This window comes from Oratosquilla oratoria, chromosome 39, assembly GCF_046742065.1.
Source record: "Oratosquilla oratoria isolate Oo_2021 chromosome 39, ASM4674206v1, whole genome shotgun sequence".
Classification (NCBI taxonomy): domain Eukaryota; kingdom Metazoa; phylum Arthropoda; class Malacostraca; order Stomatopoda; family Squillidae; genus Oratosquilla; species Oratosquilla oratoria.
This window is the reverse complement of record NC_134815.1, coordinates 45,513,868-45,538,986: the sequence shown is the minus strand read 5'-3', so window position 1 is coordinate 45,538,986 and position 25,119 is coordinate 45,513,868. Positions and strand designations below refer to the sequence as shown.

The 25,119-nt window shown below is 37.3% G+C and overlaps 1 protein-coding gene across 1 annotated transcript in view; it reads left to right on the top strand.

Annotated features, from left to right (window-relative positions):
• Positions 1 to 11,110: 11,110 nt before the first annotated feature.
• Positions 11,111 to 25,119, top strand: part of LOC143020390 (polycystin-1-like) — a 60,582-nt gene continuing 46,573 nt past the window's right edge. Inside the window, exons 1-6 of the mRNA XM_076176800.1 lie at positions 11,111 to 11,285; positions 11,872 to 12,032; positions 14,457 to 14,598; positions 16,404 to 16,492; positions 19,191 to 19,325; positions 23,029 to 23,213. Coding sequence (XP_076032915.1) covers positions 11,258 to 11,285; positions 11,872 to 12,032; positions 14,457 to 14,598; positions 16,404 to 16,492; positions 19,191 to 19,325; positions 23,029 to 23,213 — 740 coding nt within the window. The 5' untranslated portion in view covers positions 11,111 to 11,257. The remainder of the gene's footprint in view (positions 11,286 to 11,871; positions 12,033 to 14,456; positions 14,599 to 16,403; positions 16,493 to 19,190; positions 19,326 to 23,028; positions 23,214 to 25,119) is intronic.

Here is a 25,119-nt window from a genome sequence, read left to right as displayed (position 1 = left end):
AGCTCCTTCTTCTGTTCGCCGGTGCAACAGTGTTCAACGGGAACTGACTGTTCTGATGCAACAGGTGAGTAGAATACATTACTGACTTACTTTTATGAAATGATCTACCAAGAAGTGTCGTTTAATGTTTCCAGTATGTTAAGTAGATATTTGTCGCTGTTTGGTTGGTATCTGGTGAGTAGAATACATTGATGACTTACTTTTATGAGATGATCTACCAAGTAGTGTCGTTTAGTGTTTCCAGTATGTTTAGTAGATATTTGTCGCTGGTTGGTTGGTATCTGTCCGAGTTTATTTGGAAACGTAAGATCCGACACCTTCAAGATGAGGACATGCTTCATAGATTCAGGTTTCGTTCTGTGTCAGCCGATATTATAATTCTAAAGGGTTTACTCAGGCCTAAAAATCTTTGAAACCACCAATGAGTTGTCCAATGGGACCTTTCGCAGTCAGGCTCGTAGATTCCTATTAGCGCTAGAATTTTCAATTATCTCGGATTTCATGAGGCAAAGGGGTGACTTAGCTAATTTGCAAACCGACATTTAAAAAAAGATACGCCATAAATTGCTGCATAAATGTATTTAAAATTAAAAACATGACTCATAATGTTATAATTTTTACTTACTGGTGTTTGATAAGGCTTTGTTAATTTAATTGTAAGGTAAAACTAAAAATAGGTAATTCTTTTTACTGAAGTAACTATGAGCAGTAAAAATAAGAGGATGTTGATTTCGGTTTGTGCATTTTATCTGAGAGTGCTGAAAAGTAATGGATATCACTGTCACGTCCTGTATATGAAGATAATCAGTGAGATAAAAAATAACAACAGTGGTGGCGGACGTACGAAGTTAATGACATTTTTGTAAAGAATAGCCTCTTGGATCTGCTGGGAGCTATTTTCAAACAAATATGACTAATTTCACGTGTGCCGTGGCAAACTGCACGCCAGATTAAAAAATATATATAACGTAAGACAAAGTTTATCGTACCGAAAAAATTAAATCTTCGATGCAAAATTATATTTTCGATACATTACATGAATTTGCCTATTGCTTGGTGCATTCAAATGAAAGTATATATCAGTATGCGTCCATTGAAGTCGGTAGAAAATGACAAATTGCTTGGCTTGATACAATTATAGGCTGTTTTGCGAATATCATCTGTGATTATGAATAGAGGCTCAAACAATGCTATATGCCGTTTGCAATCATGAAATTAATTGACTTAAATTTCAGACACAATAATGTACAACGATACACCTCTGTAAGGTTATAAAACTTGCCCAAAAAAGTATTTATTTTGCAAGAATTACAAAATGTGGCGGTGTCTGGTATCAATTTGCTCACTGCGAAAGGTCCCATTACAGTTATAAGGACAAACGAACAGCAACATACCTAATGGTCCTTACATGACTGTTTCGGTACCTAATCTATCATTAGTATTATTAATACTATCAGTTTTTTCTTTCTTTTTTTCTCTGTCTTTAATCTATTTAGAAGTAGATAATTTTAGTCAGGGATTTGTAGCCAAGCAAATGTCGAGAAGTTTTTTTTTAAATACCTCTGCATCGGAACAATCGACGACACAAGATGGTGGACCATTTTATATATCAACAACGCGATTGAAGAAAGAGTACTTTGCTATTTTGAACTCTGATCTCAAATATGGGTATTTTTCAAAATGTAAAATTCACAAGTGCCGTGCAAATTGCGTTCATTCCATTATTATATAGATAATCTTTTAATCATTTACCTTTATGTATTCTTCAGTGTGTGACTACTTTCATGATTCCTCCATCAGAGCAAACTCTGGTAGCAAGCCAGAATAGATTCAGCAAGGATGAAGTCGCGCTAAGTAAATATATAACCGATATGTACTCAGAAATGCAAAGGTATCTTACAAAGGATTACAAAGGCGGAGCATGCCGACAGGAGACCCTTTGGTCCATATCTAGGTCGGATGTGAAGAAAAATCATAATAATAGAATAATAATAATAAAAAAAACTATGATAATAATGTATGCAACAAACAAAATACATAAATAAATGCATAGGTATAGTTGAATAACAAACAAACAGGTAAACAGTAAATAGTAATAAATTGACACATAACTAATAATAAATGAAAATCAAATGACAAATGATAACAAAGCAAAAACAAATAATATAAAATAAATCATAATCATTACAGCATCTTGCTTAGATGTTTATCTAAATGAGTCTTAAAGCTTCGAACTGAACTACATTGCACTACCTGTGCAGGAAGTTTATTCCATTCATTAACTACACGGTTGGCAAAGTTGTTTTTACCTACTTCCAAATTTAATCTATTTCCGGATAGTTTGAGACCATTGTTATCTTGTAATATTTCCTTTCTTTCTACTCTTTACCAGAACTTCATTCTTTTCTAAAATAAGGGTTATAACAACCATGCATCTTAATTCAGATCCTGTGGCGGAGACCTACGTGCTCACTTGGTTGGCAGTTGTGACTGTGACAGTAGCTGGTGTCAATTCGGTTCCCATCACAAGACCCGACTACTACGTCGATGTCGGTGGATACTTGGCCGTCGGGTGCGCGTCTGCAGTTGATTGCGCCGGCGGCCCAGCCACGGTAAAATTCTTTGCCTTTTATCCCGACGAAAGTTGCTCATTGTGTCCTCATGTTTTAATAATTACATACATTCTATGATTTCGGTTCTGAGGGATACCAGTACTACTAATTCTTACCTCAAGTTTCATTGACTGGAAACTTACAAGATCGCAGTAGCTACCAGCAGTCCTCGAGTCCTCCCGTAGATGTCTCCAGGAAGAAAAGTTGTTCTGTTGGCTGTGTTATAGTAACATAGATTTCTTTCTGTGTCGTCGGATAACAGGAGGAGGAAGAAGTAATCGTTTGTTGCCAACTCTTTTTATATGAAAAAATGGAGGAAAAATAGTCAAATTTTATATATTTAGATTCACTGCCAATAGATTTCAGTGGAGTTATCTAGTCTTGGTGTCAGTAATGATCTTCATATAGCAACTCTCAGTCCGTGCTTCTCTCTCTGTATGCCTTACTTTGAAAAGCGAACTTGTCTAAACAAATAGACCAACTTTATGAATTTTATTTCTTTCTTCGTGCAAACTGTGATCAGCTCTGACATAGAATCAGTAAATGAAAGGATTACAAAGGAGGTGCATGCCGACGGGAGACCTTCTGGTCCATAACTAGGTCGGATGCGGAAAAAGATTATAACAATGATAAGTAAAAGAAAAATAAAGAAAAATATAATGATATAAATAGTGATAAATAAAACAAATAAATGCATAGGTATAGTTAAAAAATAAACAAACAGGTAAATAGTAAATAATAATAAATTGACAAATACCTAATAATAAATGAAAATCAAGCAAATAATAATAAACAAACAAATAATAACAAACAAATAATATAAAACAAATGGCAGTCATTACAGCATCTTCCTTAGGTGTTTATCTAAATGAATCTTAGAGCTTCCAACTGAACTACATTGCACTTCCTCTGCAGGAAGTTTGTTCCATTCAGCACGGTTGGCGGAGTTGTTTCTACCCACTTCCAAATTAAATCTATTTCCTGACATTTTGATACCATTATTTCTTGTCGGATTCTCATTCAGTGTGAAAGTTTTGTTATTTGTGATGTTGTCAATTCCCTTTAGAATCTTAAAGACCTGTATCAAGTCACCTCTGAGTCTACGCTTTTTTAGGGAAAACAGATTCATATGTTTTAGTCGATTTTCGTATGATTTATTTTTTTATATTTGGAATCAGTTCTGTGGCTAGCCCTTGTACTTTTTCCAATCTGCCAATGTCTTTAATGAGATTCAGTGACCATACGGAAACAGCATATTCCAAATGTGGACGAACTAACGATATATATAGCTTGTTAATGAGAGATGAACTTTTGAAGTCAAAAGATCGCGCAATCAATCCTAGACTCTTGTTAGCTTTTTCAGAGGCTGAAATACACTGCTTAGATGATTTAAGATCATTACTGATAATTACGCCGAGATCCTTTTCACTATCCACCTTTGTTAACGAATTTCCAAATAACTTATAATCCTACTTACTGTTATTTTTATCTATGTGCATACTTATATACTTGTCTTTGGATTGTGCTTTTATCCCGTGTTTTGTCGACATTATTAATTATGAGTTTCTTCTCCAGCTGAGCGCAAGACCAATTTCTTCATGGGAAGAAGGCGACCTCGTGGCTACTGTCTCTGGAACCACAGCAACTGTGTCACAGAACACTACAACAAGGTATGGAAAGGATAGGATGGACCAAGGGAGACTACTCACAGAAGATAGACGAATAAATATACTTATAAATAAACAAAGAAATAGATAAATAAATAAATAAATTGATGAATTAGTAAACGAATAAATAATTAGATAAATACAAATAAATAAAGTTTTTTCCATTTGCAAAGGAGGTAGCCAAAGTAAAAAATCCACTCCCATCCATTTCATCCCCGCATCCTCACTTCCATTCACCACCCCTCCCTCCCTCCCTCTTTTCTTGGCTCCTCCTGGATGACGGGTCATTCCTGCATCTTGCCCACTGCCCTGGGTCAGAAGCAATAAATAGGTAAATAAAAAAAATAATAAATATATGAATAAATAAGATGGTAGATAAATAAATAGATAGATGATTGAATAGATTGTACATAAACGAATGAATGAATACGTGAATATAGATAAATGAATGAAAAATAAAAAATATATATAGATAGATAAAAAAAGATAAATAATTAACAAATAACATATAACAATTGATATTCTGCCCTCCACTGACATAATATCCTACCATGATATTTTGTCCTGTACAGACATTATATCCTAAAATGATATCTCGTCCTACACTGACATATTGCTCTACATAATTGCTTCGCCATATTCTATTACCCCCATTACACCCTCTTTCCCCTTCCCTTTGAGTTTCTACCCCAAAAAAGGAACTAGTTCATTACAAACTCCCAGAATGAGGTTTGTAAGGACATCTTAGCCTCTGCGAGTAAGATGGATCCCATCAGAAGTTTAAAGGTCATGAAGCATAGAAAAGAGATACCAAGGTCCTTGGAAATTGTATCCCAGTTGCGTGCACAACTGTGATATCCTCTCATTGATTCCTATGGGTCTACTGTTCTAACATGAGCCAGCGTAGATCCTCGGAAGGATCCCACAGACAACGTGGCGGCTCCCACGCTCCTTCATCTCCTGAAGGAGGACCTTGTAATTCCGAACAATATCACCCTACCCACATCGTTACTTCCCGTATGAACAATCGTAACCGTGTTAGTCCGCCTTTCCTCCCCGATGGTATGGATACAATCGGCGATCCCACGGCCCGGTTGACATACTAGCTTGCAACGTCGTTTAGTCTTCCGCTGCAGGATGTTGTCATAGCCTCATACCATGGAGTCCCCCACCACCAAGAATTCCTGATTTTCAGCCACCTCATCTTCCAGCAGAGCAAAACGATTGGCTAGAGCTAGCGGTTACTCTACAGGGCACCCATTTATCGAATGCTGGCTCGACAAATGAGACCCCACGGAGCGCCACTCGCTCACGGCAATGGCAGAAGTGGAAGAGGTGGAACGCTCTTTGGATTGTGGGGAGGAGTCACTCTTCTCAAAGATTGCACTCTTGAAAAGACGAATTTCCTCCTCACACATCCTGAGACGGTCTTCCAGGTTTACACAACCTTCACAAGCCATTTTGCTCCTTCGGCAATACAAACGGCAAGGAGAAAATATAAATTAACAAACGAAACAAAAGCGGTCACTAAATAAACTAAATACACGAAGCTTACTCTGCTTACCTTATACTATTACCCCTATTTTTTAGTACAGTAACAGACTATTGTTTTGATTCTAAGTCACTAGAACACTACACTTCAACTCATACCTGTAACTGCATAACACTGTACGTATACAATTACAAGAAACACAACAAAATCGCTTGTCATTATTCGAATATATAAACTTCACAGGAGGTATTTACTAGCTGGTGTCTCGGCAAGAAAGGGAGTTCACTAGCTGAGGTCACGGAACAGACTGAGCTGAGGTCTTTCAGGGGAAGTGTGTGTGTGTACGTATTTCAGAGGAAGTGTGTGTGCGAACAAGGACTTGTTACATTTTTATTTACCTGGCTATTTATCTACCAGCAATTACCTATCCTTACTTTATATATCGTCTAATTTTCACTCCCAAGGACCCAAGATATAAGGGACAACAAATGAATGCTGGATGGGTGAGGGGTGGAAGTATGACTTGGCTGGCCCACCTTTATAAGAAGTAAGGGGCTTTTTAGTATATACATACATATACCAAAGGCTTTTTCCCCCTTACACGGGGGGTAGCCAAAAAGAAAAAGGCATAGAAACCACTCCCACCCATTCCATTTCCTATATATTCCACACCACTCCACCCTCCTCCCTCTTATCTTGGCACCTCCTGGATGACGGGTCATCCCTGCATCCTGTCCACTGCATATACAAAACCGCAACAATGGTATCTTTTTAAGGAGGAAAATATGCGTTTCATTTCTTTATTGTATTTGATTTGCATTTATTTGTGACATTTTTGTATCAGCTTGGCTATTAATTTCAGTGTTTGTTCATATACATATTTTCCAATCCCCGTTGTTCCAAATAAGATTCTTTTTCCAGCACCCTCTGGGAGATCCTAGCACCCCAGGTTAAGAAACACTAACCTAAAGCTAATTTGATCCGTGCATGTTTATTACATTTACCTTTCCGAGTAGTTTTTTCTATATGAGCCTTGTTTCTCTTTCTCTTCTCTGATTTCTGTCTTATACTGATGAACTTGTCCAGCTCAGGTCTCTATACTTCGCCCCGCTTGTCTTAATCTGCATTGTCTTCCTTTTTTTTCATTAGATCACTTGTTACATTAGAGTATTTACTTTCTCTAACGTGTTCAGTATTCCATACTCTTTCTCTGCTAATTTCCTGATGATATTCGATAAATTCTAATTAATAATCTCAATGGTGTCCTTGTTAGTTACTTGTGTATACGTGCACGTATGTGCGTATGTATGTATGAATGTATGTATGTATGTGTGTGTATGCATGTGTGTGTCTATGCATGCGTGTCTGTGTGTTTATGTATGTATGTATGTATGTGTATGCATGTGTGTGTCTATGCATGCGTGTCTGTGTTTATGTATGTATGTATGTGTGTGTATGTACAGGTATGTAGTATGCATGTGCGTTTTTCAGCACACGTACACACACACACACACACACACTAAGAAGCATACTATCTTACAAAGCCTTTTTATTCCCTGAGCTTGACCGCAGTGACGTTTCTTCTCCAGGTTCCTGTTTCGAGGTGCGGTGGCGGAACACGACGTGAGGCAGATTACTCCCCAACTCGACTGCACAAGTCCTTCCTACACTCCCGTCGAGCTTCTGCCCACAACCTTCACGGCAGATGCCAAGAACTATACCTATTTGGGCTTTAACATCTCTGCAAAAGTACGTTTATGTTGAAATATTCATTCTAAACGATTGAGACTGTCATGGAGGTAGGTTGTCAAAGATTTTAGCTGTCTGTTGGATGTGTTTTTTTTCTTCAGATTATGGTCTCTGAAATGGTTCTTTTGATACCATAGTCTCCGACAAACTGTTGAATGGTAGTTAAATGGGAATATGGTCACCAAACAAGCAGTTACGTAAACAAAAATATATTATATTAGTCATATTATAATGTAGCAACGACTAGTTTATGTCATATGACTGCTAATGTTAATCCCATATATAGTACATCACTGATCATGTCTCCCGTTCAATGTGTGTGTGTGTGTGTATATATATATATATATATATATATATATATATATATATATATCTATATATATATATATATATATATATATATATATTTGCTGGTAACCACTAAGGAAATCGGAAGAAAACAGTGATTCAATATATATATATATATATACATATATATATATATATATATATATATATATATATATATATATATATATATTTACTTCTTACTTCTGCTCCCAGGTAGGCTTTCAGCCTGTCAGTCGGGCCAGCACACTTCTCCAGACTGTCCTCTCAAAGTTTCCTTCTTCTCTCTAATCCTCTATTTTTCCTAATCCATTTCCCTCTAGGATTTCTTCAACGCCATCTTTCTATCTTTTCTTCGGTCTACCTCTAGATCTGCTACCTTCTGGTCTCCAGTTCCATCTTTTATTTGCAATTCTCTCTTCATGTATGTATATATATACTCGTATGAAATAATTCCGACTGTCGTCCCCGGATTCGAACCGGGCTCGTGAAATCACAAAGCCAAGTCGGAATTATTTGATCGACATCACCGTCACTGGTGATTCTATTCATATATACTCGTATATACATACATACATATATACACATATATATATAGATATATATACATATATATATATGCATATATATATATATATATATATATACATATATGTATGTGTGTGTGTGTATGTATGGATATGGAATATGTACACGAACATATCTTCTTCCACCAGGTGGCGAGTGACCTGGGCGGAGAGTCAGGGATCTACGAAGGCCACGTGCCCTGCCAGGAGCCCGTGGACGAGAACCCCGTTTTCGAGTCCGTGGTGTGGATAGCCTTGCAGCAGGATTCCCCCTTTCTACTCACCTTCATACAGGTTAGCAAAGTTGGTCGCATACGAAGAACGTTATGGAGTTTTGTGGACTTATAGCGCAGAGACTGGCCTCATGGGGTATATAACTTGGAATATTATTCACGTACTCGTATACGTGTTCATTGGATGTGCAAAGTCAGTTAAAAAAAATGCCCAGTAAGGACTGATTGTTTTCCTACTAATCATTGTATCGAGTTTACCGGAAAGATGGTTTGCCTTCCTGTATATTATTTATTTATCTACCTGTAGTAAGCCAACAGTTATTATGTCTGACAACGCTGGAAATATGTCATGAACATCATTATTCTCGTAAGAATATTAACCAACTACTTTTTTGTCCATAACATTTTCTATTTGCATAAAACGCCTACCCTGTCCCACTTAACACCATGCAATACATATGAGACATATTTGTATGTGTGGGTGATGTACGTTCAACTAAGATACTTCATTTACAAAGGATTACAAAGGCGGAGCATGCCGACAGGAGACCTTTTAGTCCATATCTAGGTCGGATGCGAACAAATCATAATAATGATAAATAAATTAATAAATAGATGAATAAATTAAAACTATAATAATGTAAATAATAGATAAAAACATAAATAAATGCATAGGTATAGTTAAATAATAAACAAACAGGTAAATAGTAAATAATAAATTGACATATAACTAATAATAAATGAGAATAAAACAAATAATAAACAAACAGACAAATAATAACAAAACCAATAATATTAAATAAATGATAGTCAATACAGCATCTTGCTTAGGTGTTTATCTAAATGATTCTTTTTATCTTTCTCCTAAGGGGAGCCCTATGTATCTACTGATCGACCAAGGCGACACGGTCTTGCACCATCATTATAAAGACAGTAAGGTGTAGTTCCTCTTTAAAAAACAAAACCTGTTTTACGAGTACTTATAAAATCTTTCTTAACTCCTAAACTCCTTGTCCTCAACTGAATAAGTTAGTCAGATGCTAACCAGAACAGAATATACTAAGGTTATCTTCATAGTGAAAGGCTTTATTTAGTACTTACCTTGTTTATTTTCATGAATCTCGAATGCCATTTTTTCCATAATTGCTAAGCACGGTATATTAATATGTTGAATCATGGTCTCGCTGTGTATTTTGCTTTTATGAAAATATTAATCCCAGAAATATCTTTATCATTTTCATTCATGTTTAGCTGCATATAGTATAACTTTTTTCATAACAATTATGCTGTATCCTATGTTTTCTTAATGTATTTGGTAGGAAATGCCACACGAAAGTGATACAATTTAGAAAATGATCCATAATCCTTCAGTTTATCAGCAAAGATCACCAACCCCACTCCTTGCTGTGCATAGATTGGCCATGACAGCAATGGATGATTTTATTCGTTCATCAGATGCGCCGGACGCTTGAGGAGGCTCTGTATCGGGCCTCTCTGCCAGTCCGCCTCCCTCCCTCTCCCATTTCAGACCATCTGTCCGCCCGTCAGTCAGGGAAATTTGTCTGGTATTTACCTCGGGACCGTGTCATATAACAGTGGGATCTCCTCCTTCCCCAGACGCCTATCCGAGTTGGTCGTGGCCTGGATACCTCAACTACAACGAACAAGGGACCTACCAGCTCTCCTTCAATGCCTCCAACCTGCTCAATGAGGTATGTATGGTTTATGAGTATGCCTTTATCCTTTGTTCTACAATAGGAATAGTAAAAGGAATACTGTCCCGCGTAATATTTCATTATTTAGGTTCTCACAGTACAGATCAACGAGGCTCTTGAATTACAGTCATATGGGAAACAGAATGTTACAGGAAAATGTAATTATCTGTATTGCACTGTCTCGAGTGTATACCCACGTATGGATACAGACTGCGTCATTAGCTGCCGCGCGTTTCTGTTGTTTTTCTTGATGCCTGATGTGCACCTCCCTCGCCCCTTCAAGCTGTCTTGTTCAGCTTTTTCCCAACGTCAGCAAGACCAAAGCCTTCGGGCTGCATATTTGTTCAATGGAAGCTGAAGAGTATTAAGTAGAGCAGGGATCATTAGGTCTTCCATTCCCACCCCAGTGGGATTATGTTACGTGAAATTGCCATGTACAGACTTCTTGGTCGCTATAGTTATTCTCTAGATTATAGTTGTCCAGATAATGTACGAGTAGAAGATATTTCAGCTCAAACTTCAATCGATTAAAGTTCTAACTCAAGATCTTGTTATCTCCACATTTCTATCACTTTCAACGTGAGGGCATAGGCAGCGAGACTTATTCCACGAATCAATGAGAATTTTATGTAGCTGAGTGAAGGCGATTTTGATTTTCTCTCTCTCTCTCTCCCTCTCTTCTTTGTTTGTTTATCTGTATCTTTAGGCCTCACTCATCACCTCTACTTGTTCCTCCATATCAGGTCCACTCTACGGCCACTGTGCACGTTGTCCCTCCGGTCACAACTTTCTGGCAGGCCGAGGCGTTGTGTCCGTGCTACAACATCGATGAAGGTTTCAACATCACCCTCACGCTCCCAGAAGCAGACAATCCACCGTGGAACGCTACCGTTACCATGACTAGCACCACGCCCGTGGGCATTTGTAAGTACCCTTGGTTTTTTCCACGCCAGAACGGGAGGGATAGTGTTGGTGCTTGGTTAATAAATTTTTCTTTTTCTTTTTCTTTCTTCGTCGTTTTATTGTATGTGATCACAACCGTTGGACTCTCAGAGGCAATAAACCGTGTCACAAATCAGATTATGTTCTTACGAGCAGAAGAACAAAAGTATTTTATTTTCGTTTTTTCTTTAGCTGTTGTCTTATTGCTTAAAACGTAGATAGAAAAAGAAAAGAAAAAAATCGTAGATCAACCAAGAGTGCAATCTTGTGGTCAGATTAAGTTTATATGATAAAACTTTATCAGGTGATAAGTAGGATTTTATATTTGGATTGTGGAAGAAACTTCGATTCCTAATCCTGATCTAATCCTAATGGTAATTCAGATCCCAATTTTCCTCCTCTTCCTCATTACTTCAGCCCAACTCCTTACCTTCCTCCTCCCTCCCCTGTTTTCGTTCATCCTTTCCTCTTCCTTCTCCTCCTTTTCTACCTCTTTCTCCTCCTTTTTTCTCTTCATCCTCTTCTTCTTCCTCCTAATATCTTGCACTCTTCATTTCCCTACGAACAGTGAACAACGAGAGCGTTCTTGACTTCGGAACCTACCCGACGGGGTCGCTGGCGGTGGAGTTGGTCAGAACCTTAAATGTTTACATCAAGGACGCCGGTACCTATGACATCAACATTACACTCTCAAACAAAGTTTCCAGCTTTACCTTCAGCCTGACACAGGTAAAGGGAAGGGAATGGGAGTGTGAGGGAGGGAACGAAAGGTAAAGTATGATTCCAAAACTGGTGCCAGTATTTACAGCAGCTATAATCGTCTCTCCCCCTACCTTCTTCTTCTGTACCTCAAAACTGACGTTACTAATTCACTTTAAATCTTTGGAGTCCTGTGCCCACAGTCCACTTTATATAGGTTCACTTCTTTCGGATGATTTTCATGGCTTTGTTATTCATTATCAGCGTGTAGTTTCATGTAATTGTTTTAATTTTCCAGTGTGTTTAACGAGATTTTGGGAACAGCATGGGCACAGCATATTTCAGATGCAGCGGACTGATGAGCGGTATATTTAGTTCATTATTGTTGGAATTTTGAAGCTCCAAGATTGTGTTATCAGGCTTAGATTTTCTCCTGAGGTAGAATTAGTAGATACAATATATATATATATATATATATATATATGTATATATATATATATATATGTATATATATATATATACAGTCGAACCTCGAAAGCCTGGACTAATTGGGGGGAAGGGTGGTCCGGTCATGCCAAAAGTCCGGTCATCGAAAATATCACCCTAACACCCGTAGAGTTTAGTAGCGGTTTACGTATAGGTAATGTATATGGCATAGAAACACATAAGAATAATACTCTAACACTGTAATAATAACAATATTGTAATAATACTGTAATACAGACGCTCTACTTACGTTCATTCGTTTTACGTTTTTTCGATTATACGTTTTTTCGATTTTACGTTTGAACAGATTGTAAAACAATTTTTTTGAGTGAATTTTCGAGTTTAGTGCGCTCTCCGTAGTACGAGACTTTCAAACGATTCGCATGACACTGCGTCCATTGTTTACATGGCACAAACGACAGACTGAAATTGCCTTGCCTCCTCCTCCTCCATCTCACTTTATGTTGCTTGAATTTATTTGAAATTAATGTTATTATTCTACAATGTTATGTTTATAATTAATGATTTAGGGGTGTTTTATAAGATACGGTAATAGAATTTATGGATGTATAGTACAGTATGAACGGTCATACATTACTGGAACGTACAGTAACAACTTACGTTCATTTTCACGTTACGTCCGTCCGTTCGGAACGTAACTAAAACGTAAGTTGAGCGTCTGTACTAATTCTGTAATAATAACTGAAATACAGGCATGTAAATGTACTGTATATACAGTGTACTGTACTGTATTTTTTATTACGTACACTGTAAATATCGGAAGGTATGCATGCAGGACAGTGGTGGCGGGCAGGGTTGCCGCGTTTTCTACACTGCCGTGTAGAATGGGAGTGTTGCCATACCGGAGCATACATTTTTCTCGGGCGTGTGCAGACTTTCATAGCAAGATATACTTGTCAAACTTTGACAAAATGGTGGTTCTAGTTTTTTATTCTTGAATGTATATAAGGCCCCCATGCCCTAACATATTCAGTAAGATATAAAAATTATTTTTTATATATTATTATCGCTAAAAGAAAGCTGAAACTTTAGCGTACATTTTTTTTCCTACATAGTAAAAACGTATCTTTTGGGGTATATTTATAAGTAACACAATTACCAATAAAAGTCATATTTTGATGTACCATTTATTATTTGATAACTAGTTCTATGATTAAACAAAAGTTTGAATTTTTGAATGTTTTTAACAGCCTGCTGATATGTAGAAAAAAAGTTCCTCATGTACTTGTGCAGTTGCCACATGCCGCTATTTTACTACGTTTTGGTACAAGATTCTACGAAACGGCAGCCCTGGTGGCGGCTTGACTGGTCCGGGTTTGAGTACACGTGTACGGCCGTCGTTGCCACCTACAGGACAAATAGGGAACTTTGCTTGAAAAGTCCGGCCTTTGTTCATTTCGACCGGTCATACGAGGGTCCGGGCTTTCGAGGTTCGACTGTATATATATATATATATATATATATAGAATCGGGTAGCCCCAGGCGCCATTTGCTCTCGATACACAAACAACATAGAGGAGACATAATACACTGTTCTATCTATAATCAGTAGAGACAGAAGTAAATAAACTATTTTTCTAATACATTTGTGTACCAAATGCAGGAAATATTGCTAGATATATTGATACAATAGGTCTTCTGCATGAGATTCTAAGAAATAAAATAGTTAATATTTACTTTTCAAAAATTATTTTTTATCAAAGGTTCAACAACTAGTATCAAACTCCTGTCTCTATTATTATTAATTTTATTATTATTATTATTAATTATCTATTAATTTAACTGACTTCGAACCAAGGATTTGTACAGCACATACTGTATATGCCTTTCCACTCTTCACTAAATGAAAATTCTCTTCTGCTGTCTTCTAACATGCCTGGGCATGTGGAATAGTCCGTGACTTCCCACCATCCAAGTATCAGAACTAACTGATATCCTCCTTTTCAGGTACTTGTACAGGAGGCCATCCGTGAGGTGTCAGGAACCTTTTGGTGGGACCCAACTGGCGAAATCCAGCAGGGCTTTGGCGATTTATCTAATATGTTCACTGCGAATAACACCATTATCGTTAAACCTTCCACTGATACAGGTAGGAAAATGGTTACACATTGTGTAGGAATTCTCAGTAGTATTACTCTAAGAGAGGAAAATTAAACAGAGATTAATTTTCTTCCCAAACATATACACTTGGTTTGTTAAGTTACACCAAGGGACTCCCATCTGGAATCCTCAATTTGTTCACTATATCATGATTTCTTTAGTCCAATGATCTTTACTTTTACATCTAAGCACCTCCCCTAAAGGCGTGACTTTACTCTCATGAACCAATTGAATTTTCTCCTCTTCCACCCTTTCTATAATCAGAAAGGCTGTTACAAACCCCATAAGCAATACTGCTTTGTCAAGCAATCTCGAAATCAATACACAACTGACTTAGTTTACATATTGTTACATCAGCATAACATGAACATTATGCAGCAATGAAATTAGGTCCCTGGCGACTGTTTGTAGACATTTAGGCGGGAAGCAAACTAGGAACAGTTGTTTACCAAACAACCAACTCATAATAGAGATGAAATTCTAGCCATCTACCCCTCTATCTACTTCACTTTCTACCCACTTTTAAACTTGCTTATATCAACCAATTATCTGTGCTTCTAAAGAAGCAAAATAAAATGATCACCACATTATTCATCTTACCTAGTATGGGGTCTTCCTTTCATGTACAATCCCTCTGTAAGATTAGAAACCAATTTGGTTGTTGCTCTTTGTATTTTCTTAATTGCATTCTCTCACCTACTGTATATCCTTCATTTCCTTAGGAGATGATACCATTGATGCATATTCTAATCTAGATTAGATCAGCCATTCTATGTTTTATTTCCCATCATTACCTTCCCCACACATGTATTCTTTTCATGTTCGTTAATATTCTGTGTTTCAGACACCTTTGCTGATATGTATGTCAAATGACAAGGTTTCCATAACCACTGCATCTAGATCAGTCTCCTCATTTGCTTTTGTAATCTATTTATTTCTATCTGAGTAAATTGGTAGGATCTCTAAACTTCCATTCCCTGTACTTTGCACTTTTTATTTATATTTATATATTTTTTTACGATTAACCCTATGTGTCAGTCATGAGTAGTTTATTCACTTTGGGCATTCTTGTTCTTGGTTGGTATATACTAGTTATATGTTGGGTAAATATCCTTCAAATAGTATCAAGTGCCTTCTCAGCGTCGGTACCAAATTCACTACAACTGTTGCCAGTCACTATTCCCTCCGTTCACAGTTTCCTCTACCTTCCGATTTTTTGTGTTTCCTATTTTCACCTCTGCATCACCATCCAGTTAATGTGTAGATCTGTGTGTGTGTGTGTGTGTATTCCCCTTAGTCTTTGGATCACGTGCTGGACTCGTGATTGACAGCTATTTCCCTCCCGGAAGAGAGCTCAGAGCTCGTATGACCGATCTATGGGTAATGCTATAATCTTACACGCACACACACACCCAATTCCCCGCCCACGAGAGTTGGAGTAACGACTCGAAGCGCAGCAGTACTGAAATTATTTCAGCCCTGGGCAGGATTCGAACCCGGACCGCCGTAGTAACAGTCAGGGACTCTACCAACCATGCCACCGAGTCATGTGGATGTGTGTGTTTACCTAGTTGTATCTTACAGGAAGGGGAACTACGCTCGTGGTGTCCCGCATTTGTATCTCGCAGTGTCTGGTTTGCTCTTAAATTGATGTGTGGTGTGGGTGGGGGTGTGGGGGGTGGGTGTGTGTGTGAGAGAGAGAGAGAGCATGCGCGTCCATGCACAAAAGTGTCTCTTGTTTTCCCTGTTTGCTCATTGTACATATCTAAACTCTTTTTTTTTTTTCCCTGACAGGATGGCCTTTGAAATGGAGGGTGAGCATAAACGATACCATTGAAATCGAGGAAGATGCTAACACAACTCTTTCCTACTTTGCTGGGGAGGTAAGCTGTTTCTATTAAAGCGCCATTATAATGACACCAGTATATATGACAACAAGTGTGGTTCTAATGGTCATTTTACTAAGACCACGTCGAATAAAATATAAGCCATATCACTTAAATAAATTTCTTTAGAAAATCTACTCTTTTGAAATAATATGAACGTACTGTAACCTAACTCCTTTCCAACCATGTAGTTGTCATCCCATTATAACTGATGGCAGGTGACTTTATTCTGTTAAGTGGCACCCCTCTAGATGAACAGATGGGCAGATGAACAATAATAAGAAATAATCAAATAAATAATACTAAACAGACAGACAAATAATAACAAACAAACAAAATTTTTATAAAATAAGTGGCAGCCATTACAGCATTTTGCTTAGGTGTTTAAATGAATCTAAAGCTTCGAACTGAACTACATTGCACTACCTCTGCATTCATTAACTACACGGCTGGCGAAGTTCTTTCTACCCATTTCTAAATTAAATCTATTTCCTGACAGTTTGAAAACATTATTCCTTGTCTGGTTCTCATTCAGTGTGAGAATGTTGTCACTTTTATTGTTGTCAATCCCCTTTAGAATCTTAAAGACCTGTATCGAGTCACCTCTGAGTCAACGCTTTTTTTTTTAGGGAAAATAGATTCATGTGTTTTAATTGATTTTTGTATTATTTATTTTTAATATTTGGAATCAGTTTTGTGGCTCGCTGTTATACTTTTTCCAATCTGTCAATGTCTTTAATGAGGTTCGGTGACCATGCAGCATATTCCAAATGTGAACGAACTATCGATTTATATAGCTTGTTAACTAAAGACGGACTTTTGAAGTCAAAAGATTGCGTAATCAGTCCTAGAATCTTATTTACTTTCTCAGAGGCTGAAATATGCTGCATAGATGATTTGAGATCGTTGCTGATAATTACCACGAGATCCTTTTCGCTATCCACTTTTGTTAACGAATTTCCAAATAATTTGTAATCATATACTGTTATTTTTACCTATGTGCATAACCTTGCATTTACACGTGTTAAATTTCAATAGACACTTTTCAGACCACTGCTGTAGTTTATCTAAATCTTCTTAAATATCTAATTGGTTTAAGTGATCATTTGCCATTCTGCACAATTTTGTATCACCAGCAAATTTAGAGACAGTAGATTTCAGTCTGTGGTGTATATCATATATATATATACTATGAATAGAAGTGGCCTAAGAACAGAGCCCTGGGGAACTCCACTTGTAAAAAAATTTCCATCTAGAAGGTTTGCCATTTGGAACATGTCTCTTTTTTGATGGTTTTAACCAATTACTAGTTCAACTTAATAGGCTACCACTTATTCCGTGTGAAGCTAATTTAGTAAGTAGTCTTTCGTGGGGGGACGGTATCAAAAGCTTTTGCAAAGTCTAGGTATAATAGTCCTATATTTTTTTTCTTATCATAGTTCGAGATGACTGTGTTGTAGATTTCGAGCAATTTAGTCATGCAAGAATGTTTCCGTCTGAATCCATGCTAGCTATCATTTATCACTTTCTAAATGGTATTCAATAGCATCTCCATTATTTTTCTACGATTGAAGTTAAGCTTATAGGCCTGTAGTTTTTTGGTTTTTTTTTTTTTTTTTTTTTTTTTTTTTTTTTTTAATGGGAGTAACGTTAGCTAGCTTCCATTCTCTTAGGACATCTCTGGATATGATAGATTTCTTAGAAATAATTTCTAATGGAACAACAATCTTATTTTTAATTTTCTTCAAGATTCTTGGATGCCAACCATCAGGCCATGGTGTTTTATGAACTTTTTTTCTATAAATGCTTTAAATTTTCTTGTTATTTTACCATAGTAAGTTCACACTAGACTTTTCACAGGTTTCAGTTTGGAGTTCAATTTGAGGTGTTTCGTTTTCGAATACTGAGCTACAGTAGTTGTTTGAAATATCACACATACCTTCATTTGAACATTCATGTTGACTGTCAGCAGATGATAGTAGGCCAATATGATTCCTAATAACTTTTCAGCTTTAATATAACTACAGAATTCTGTAGGATTCTCTTTGGATTTATCAGCGATATTCATTTTGTATTATCATTTTCGTTTTTTTTTTTATTGTCTTTTTTAAATCTCTCTGTATTATTACATAACTTTGATAGTCATTAAGTGCACCAGAGCCCTTATATTTCTTATAAGCCTGTCTCTTTTTAGCAATCCTTTTTTTAGTTTCTTTGTCAAGCCATTTTGGGCGAGCATGATATGAGGGCGTCTGTCTTTAAACGGGATGAATCATTTACTATTTCTCATTCTTTAGTTATTCCATATAGTCATGTGATGTCAATTATCCGGTAGCTTTGTTAAATGAATGACTGGACATTGGAGAAGAGATATGGAAGTTTTGTAGTAGTATACGACTGTTCAGAAATGAGAGAGAGAGAGAGAGATAGAAAGAGAGAGAGAGAGAGATTTAATGCTATGGACTATATTTACCTGGCACTTCTACCTTTATGAATAATCTTGTACTGCCATCGTACATTATCTTATTTTTCATGTGTGTGTGTGTGACACAGAGAGAGAGAGAGTAAAGATAGTAAAAAGAAAGGTAAAGAGGAAACAAAAAATGAAAAATAGAAATAAAAAGGTCAAACATAACATTCTCACATATTTTTTCATTTTTACTAATTTAAGACTGACATCCTTGCTTGTCTACAGGATGGTGAATACTGGGTGGTTATCGCAGGTTACAACACTGTCCAGGGCTGGGTGGAGTCTCTCCCACTACCTCTCATCGTTTTCTTCAGGATCTCTGGCTTGAAAGTTTACATGGAGGGTGATGTTCCAAATGCGGTGAGTTCGATAGTCAAGAGTTAATCCCCATTCTTCAAGTTGATGTTAAGGGAGCATTAGAACATACAGTTAAGTCGGATAATGAAATGGCGAATATAAAGAAAATGACAAGATTTTGCGAATTGGTTCTATAATGTGGGCCAAAATGTATCCTATGACTTTCCGTAGCAACTCTTGTGAGGCAACTTTAAATTCTTGTGGGCTCTTACTTTGAACCGTAGTGATGCTGAAACATCAGTTTTCCCGCATTTTCACTGGCTCATTAATTAGCTACAGCTAATTGAATTTACAAGTGGAGGTGTTAGTTCATACTGTAGCCGCTAAGTGGATACATCTTGTGTATCTTTAGTTTTTCTTTAATAATAAAACAGATCTGTCCACACCGAGTGTGTTTCAGGCCTACAAGATGAGGCAATGTATCAATATCCTAATTAAACTTGACAGTCTATTCTTATTTAATACCATAATTGACAAGAATTCCCTCAACTCAAAAACACTCATTGGTTTTAATCTCTGCCACCAGGGGCTCAATTTTTCTAGCCAATCGGAGAAATCGAAGAAATGAGGAAATCTCTTTTAAAGAAAAAATTAAATTGTACAGTTTTATTCAAATTGTTCTACTTCATGTAAAGGAATTCCGCATACAAATCTTATATGATATTTTCTAGTCTTCACTAAGTCAGTTAAGAATAAAATAAGTAAAAATTAGGAAATCAAAACTGTTTTTTTTTATTTAGGCTATACTGTATTATCTGTATCAATTATGACTACAATCATATTATTTACATACATTTCGATTATTTACATAAATTTAACAATTCCTAAGAAAATATACTGATATGATCATTTCTGAATGAAAGGTATAGGAATTCTTTGAACTGACCATTCAGATAATTACACACATTAACCTAGTAAATATATATTTACATCTGCAAGTCTTTTAAAGTAAATACAATACATATACATGAATTAAAAACAGTATTTTCAGGTTAATTCAGTTCGTCATCAGAACTTACAGTAGCGTCAGACTCAATGCTGAATATATTTTCATTCCCATCTTATTGGGGTGAAGGGGGCTTTGGGGAAGAGGGGAATGTCTGTTGAGGAAGGACGGGAGAGGACAGAAGACAGGGGTGAATGGAGAATGGTTGTATATGGTTGATGTGATGCATGAGGTGGAATGGGCGGGGGGATGTGGGGTGAGGTAGTATGTGTGAGCAAAATTTGACGCAGCCTGAAGGGATTTCTCCTCGTCTTCTCCTTTTATGCAATGGGGGGACGGAGAGGGGGGGTCGCCGATTTAATGAAGCGGCCTTGCTGTGGATGTGCTGTGTCTTGCGACACTGCTTCTGACCCAGGGCAGTGGACAAGGTGCAGGGATGACCCGTCATCCAGGAAGTGCTAAGATAAGAGGGAGGGTGGAGGGGTGTGGAGTGTATTCAGGGATGGAATGGGTGGGAAGGATTTTATGCCTTTTCCTTTTTGGCTACCTCCCTTGTAAGGGGGAAAAAGCCTTGGTATATGTATGTATGTATCTTGAGAAGAAGAGTTGTTGTCGCAATCTTTGCACTGGCAAAGGTCAGTACACGGTAAGTCTCTCTTCTGACACAAAGAATATCCATGGTTGCCTCAGATGGAGTTGGAGGATTTAATATCCACATATTGCTGAGCATTACTCCATCTTCTAATTGCCAGCCATGATTTCAAGGACCGGGTACATTTATAGTTTGTTCCAAACATCTTCTATAGATAGCAAGCTGATACGATGGTAGTCTAGAATGCTGTTTTAGACTATCAGCATTAGGGGGCAGAGCTTGTCAGATTTACTCAATCTATAGATGTTATAACGAGCATAATTTATTTTTGGCATCCAGTTTGGATGTATAGATGACAGATAAACTCTTGGAGCTCGGAGGACAAATCCTCTGGAAGATGCCAGTCTGCACCCAGCCTCTGAAAACAGTTAATTGCCTTCTCAGAATTTAACATTAACTGGAGGGGTTTCACTTAACCATTACCTTTAAACGAGTTGATGTTGTCACACCCATTGAAAACATGTATGCCAATAATAGCATGGCATCTACTAAGACCATGGGTATTGGATATGTGAGACAACAATGATATGTCTATGAGCACCAGACCCAGTTTGAATGTACAAGTGACTATCTGTACAATGGTCAAATTCAACAGCTAAGACCATGACATCTGTATGAGGACTCGTTATAACGCTAGCCCGAAAATGAGGTGAAGAATGCTTAGCATGCAGAGGCAGCTTTGGATCTCCCTCTGTCATCACAACTTAGATCACTAACTTCAGCTACACATATAGAGATGCCATCAGGAGAAGGAAGGCTATGGCATCTGCTACCATGAAAAGCACATCAAAGAGCGATGAGTCTCAGGTTGTCCAGAATGAGTACAGAAACTCAATCACCATCTCTTTGTTCTTTCCACTTGACATTTTTTTTAATTGTCTTGACATCTTTCGATCAGGTCGTGACTTGATATGTCCGAACTCCTTCTGAGGCTCTTCTATCCTGCCCAACATGGGAATGAAAATATTTAAAGCTACGAGTCTGATGATAGTGCAAGTTCTGATGATGAACTCTGAATTATCCTGAAAATCTACAGTTTTTAATTCATGTATATTTATTGTATTTACTTTAAATTACTTGCAGATGTAAATATGGATTTGTTAGGTTAATGGTCAGTTGAAATAATCCCTGTACCCCGTCTGGGGTATTGGCTGCAGGTTAAAAGCTGCTTAGTAGTATGCAGCTGATACTTTAGGATTTATATGGGGCTCCCCTACGGACCAGAACCAGACATAATTTTGTCTGTGATACAGGAAATCTCTATTCATAGAGAAATTATGATACTTTATTAAACTGCGACTCTCCCTTCATTATGCTGTCCCCCCACTCTTGATACTGTCCTGTACCATTTATCTGAATATTGATTTTCTTATTTCACCAAACCCTGTGGTGGGGGAAAAGAATACTGCCACCAACTGTTCCCTTCCCACTTGAGTTGTAAAATTTAAGAAATAAGATGGGGGGGAAACTGCCTGGGGAAGACGATCGAGACAATTGAAACATAGACGCCGAGTGGAATACTTTCAAAGTAATCATGAAAGCTGAGAAGGTAAAGGAAAGAGTGACAAAACAGCAGAGAAGACCAAAAAAAAAAAAAAAAAAAAAAAATAAATTGAACGAAGAGCAGGTTTCAAAAGGTTTAGATATTTATTCATAAAAATATTTTTGTAAAATGTAATTTAGCTACAGTAATTTAGTACTATGACTGGCAATTACTTTATGAGTCTGGAGTGTATGGTACCTGAGATATCACAGTAGTTGATAGAAAGAATATTGGCATTGTATAAATTGTCAACAAATAATAGTCGTGCAAGGAAGGCTTTAGATCATAGGTGCAGAAGAAATTGAATAAAGAGCAAATAGTTTTGCATCATATCTTTTGTTTCTGTAAAAACGTGGGTGACTATCCTTATCAAGGATACCTATGAAAGTGTCACAAAATTCCGTTACATGACCAAATCTGTAATTTTCTTTAATACACAAAGATGTATCCTGATGTGATTATGTATTATTTAACTTTTTCGCTAACACATTGTACCATATAACTATTGCACATTTCTCTTGTCAAATGTAACTTTCGATGGAAGTCTTATCTTTTTCTTTTCTAGAACGACACGGCCACTCTCTGGGCTTCGTTTGTCGTTCTCCCTCCTCAAGCCTGTGTCATGGTCGACTTCGGTGACAAATCCCCCTATGAGTGCTACGGCGTACAGTCCATGTGTGAGGAGAAGGCCCCCAATGCTGTGTACAAGCATGAACTCTCCAACCCCATGCCCTTCTACCATACATACAAGTAAGCCCTTCACACTCATTATGTTCACAGAGATTGGGCTGCTACCACATATGCTGGCACTGAAGTGGGTCATTTTATAGGCCTACACATGAATTATTTCACGCAGTCCTAGGGTGTCCTTTTAGTGAAATATGATTTTCTGACCTTAATTTAAGAAGAATTTGGAATTTGGTCTATGGGCATCAGTGGGATTGGGTTTTATGTTAGGAAGAACACGGGGCTACTGATTGTATTTGCTGTTCAGAACAACACAAGGACACGCAGATCTTATCATATTTTTGTCTTGTGTACATATTGATGAATAAGACTGCTGTGTTGTGCCCTTCGCAGGTTCTTGACAATGGTCATATCACCACCAACTGTTGAAGATATGTCCTCGGGTGTTCTTTCTTGTAGAAAAGACTACGACCACAATATTTTTTCATTCTCAATTCGACATCCTCAGAAACATACCCAGAGCGATGAATTATATGATGATTTTTATTATATTTGTGCTCTGGGGTAAAGTTCTGGATTGTAATTGGCCCTTTGATGATCAGATTTTACTCTAAGCTGAATAAAACCATCTTGTGTTAACCAGAAAAAAATGTTCAAGTGTTCCAGCTGAAATATTAGCATTAAAAGGCTTAATTGGGGTAGTTCACACAAGATTGATCTTAGTCTTTTAATCTTTATCTGCTAGAGTGGTCCTCCAAGCTGTATGGAGTCATCTAATGTGAGTCACAAGAGTCATTGAATGCTTCAATTGGAATGTCTAATCCTGAGTTAAGATGATTTGGTGGGTGCTTCAGCTTTCTCACGCTCCTTTAGACCTCAGAAGTCGAGTAATAAGAACCTTGTACAATCTTTTTGTGAAAATTTTCCTTCAAGAGAAAGTTAAAAGTTGCAGTTTGTAAAACTGTGTTCTGGCAAAGAAAGATGACATCAAAGAAACTCGTTGTAATGTACTTGTACCTAACTTGGTGGATCAAAGAAGCCTCGAAGGTCGCCTGGCCACAGCGACATCCAGGCCACATGGAATCAGGAAAAGAATAGCTGTCATATATAGAAATTTACAACTTTGGAATTTTTTTTTTTTTATCAGTATGAAAACTGCTGCAAATTATCCGGGTGATGCATGTGATGCGCTTGTACACTGGACATGTTTGGTTGAGTCAGATATCTGAACTGGGCAGTGGCATGCGGAGGTCTAGTGATACCCGAGACCATCTCTTTGATTGTATACCCCAAAGATTCCAATACAAGGCCTAGTACTGAGAAATGTTATGGAAGAGAGAAATATTTTGAATATGTAAACACAGATAAAATATTAGATAAACACTTTATTCAGTTTAAATATAAATCAGCCAAATTTATTAGGTTCTTTTCCTCAAATGATCTGATTGGATGCCCTTCCCCATTTGGATGTCCGGGTCCACCCCCTCTTTATGCCACTGGAAATAGGTCTTGATCAATGAAGTCCCTGTCAGACTGGTATGCCGCCTCCCAATTGGATAAAATTTCCTTTCATTTATCCATATAACCTTGAATCATTATGCTAGCTAACATGATAGTGTTAATTTTCATTGCTGATAAAAAAAAAAAAATTCTTTAGTCACCAAGAATGTGTCCTCTTCCTTCTCTTCACAACTCCAAAATTTCACACACATCAACATCATTCATATCAATTTTTATATTCAAAATTTCTTTTATACCTGCACTAACCCTTTTGTCATAGAGGGAGTTTTCCTCAGATGTATGAAATTGCCATGCAAAGGCTAGAATACATAACTAAAGTTATACAATACAATGAGAGGGTTAATATACCGCACGGTACGTTTGGTCTTGATCTTGCCTTGTTAGCACCCACAAAGACCATAAATCGAATCTCAGCGGACGGTGAACAGTGACTGCCATTTACCCCAAC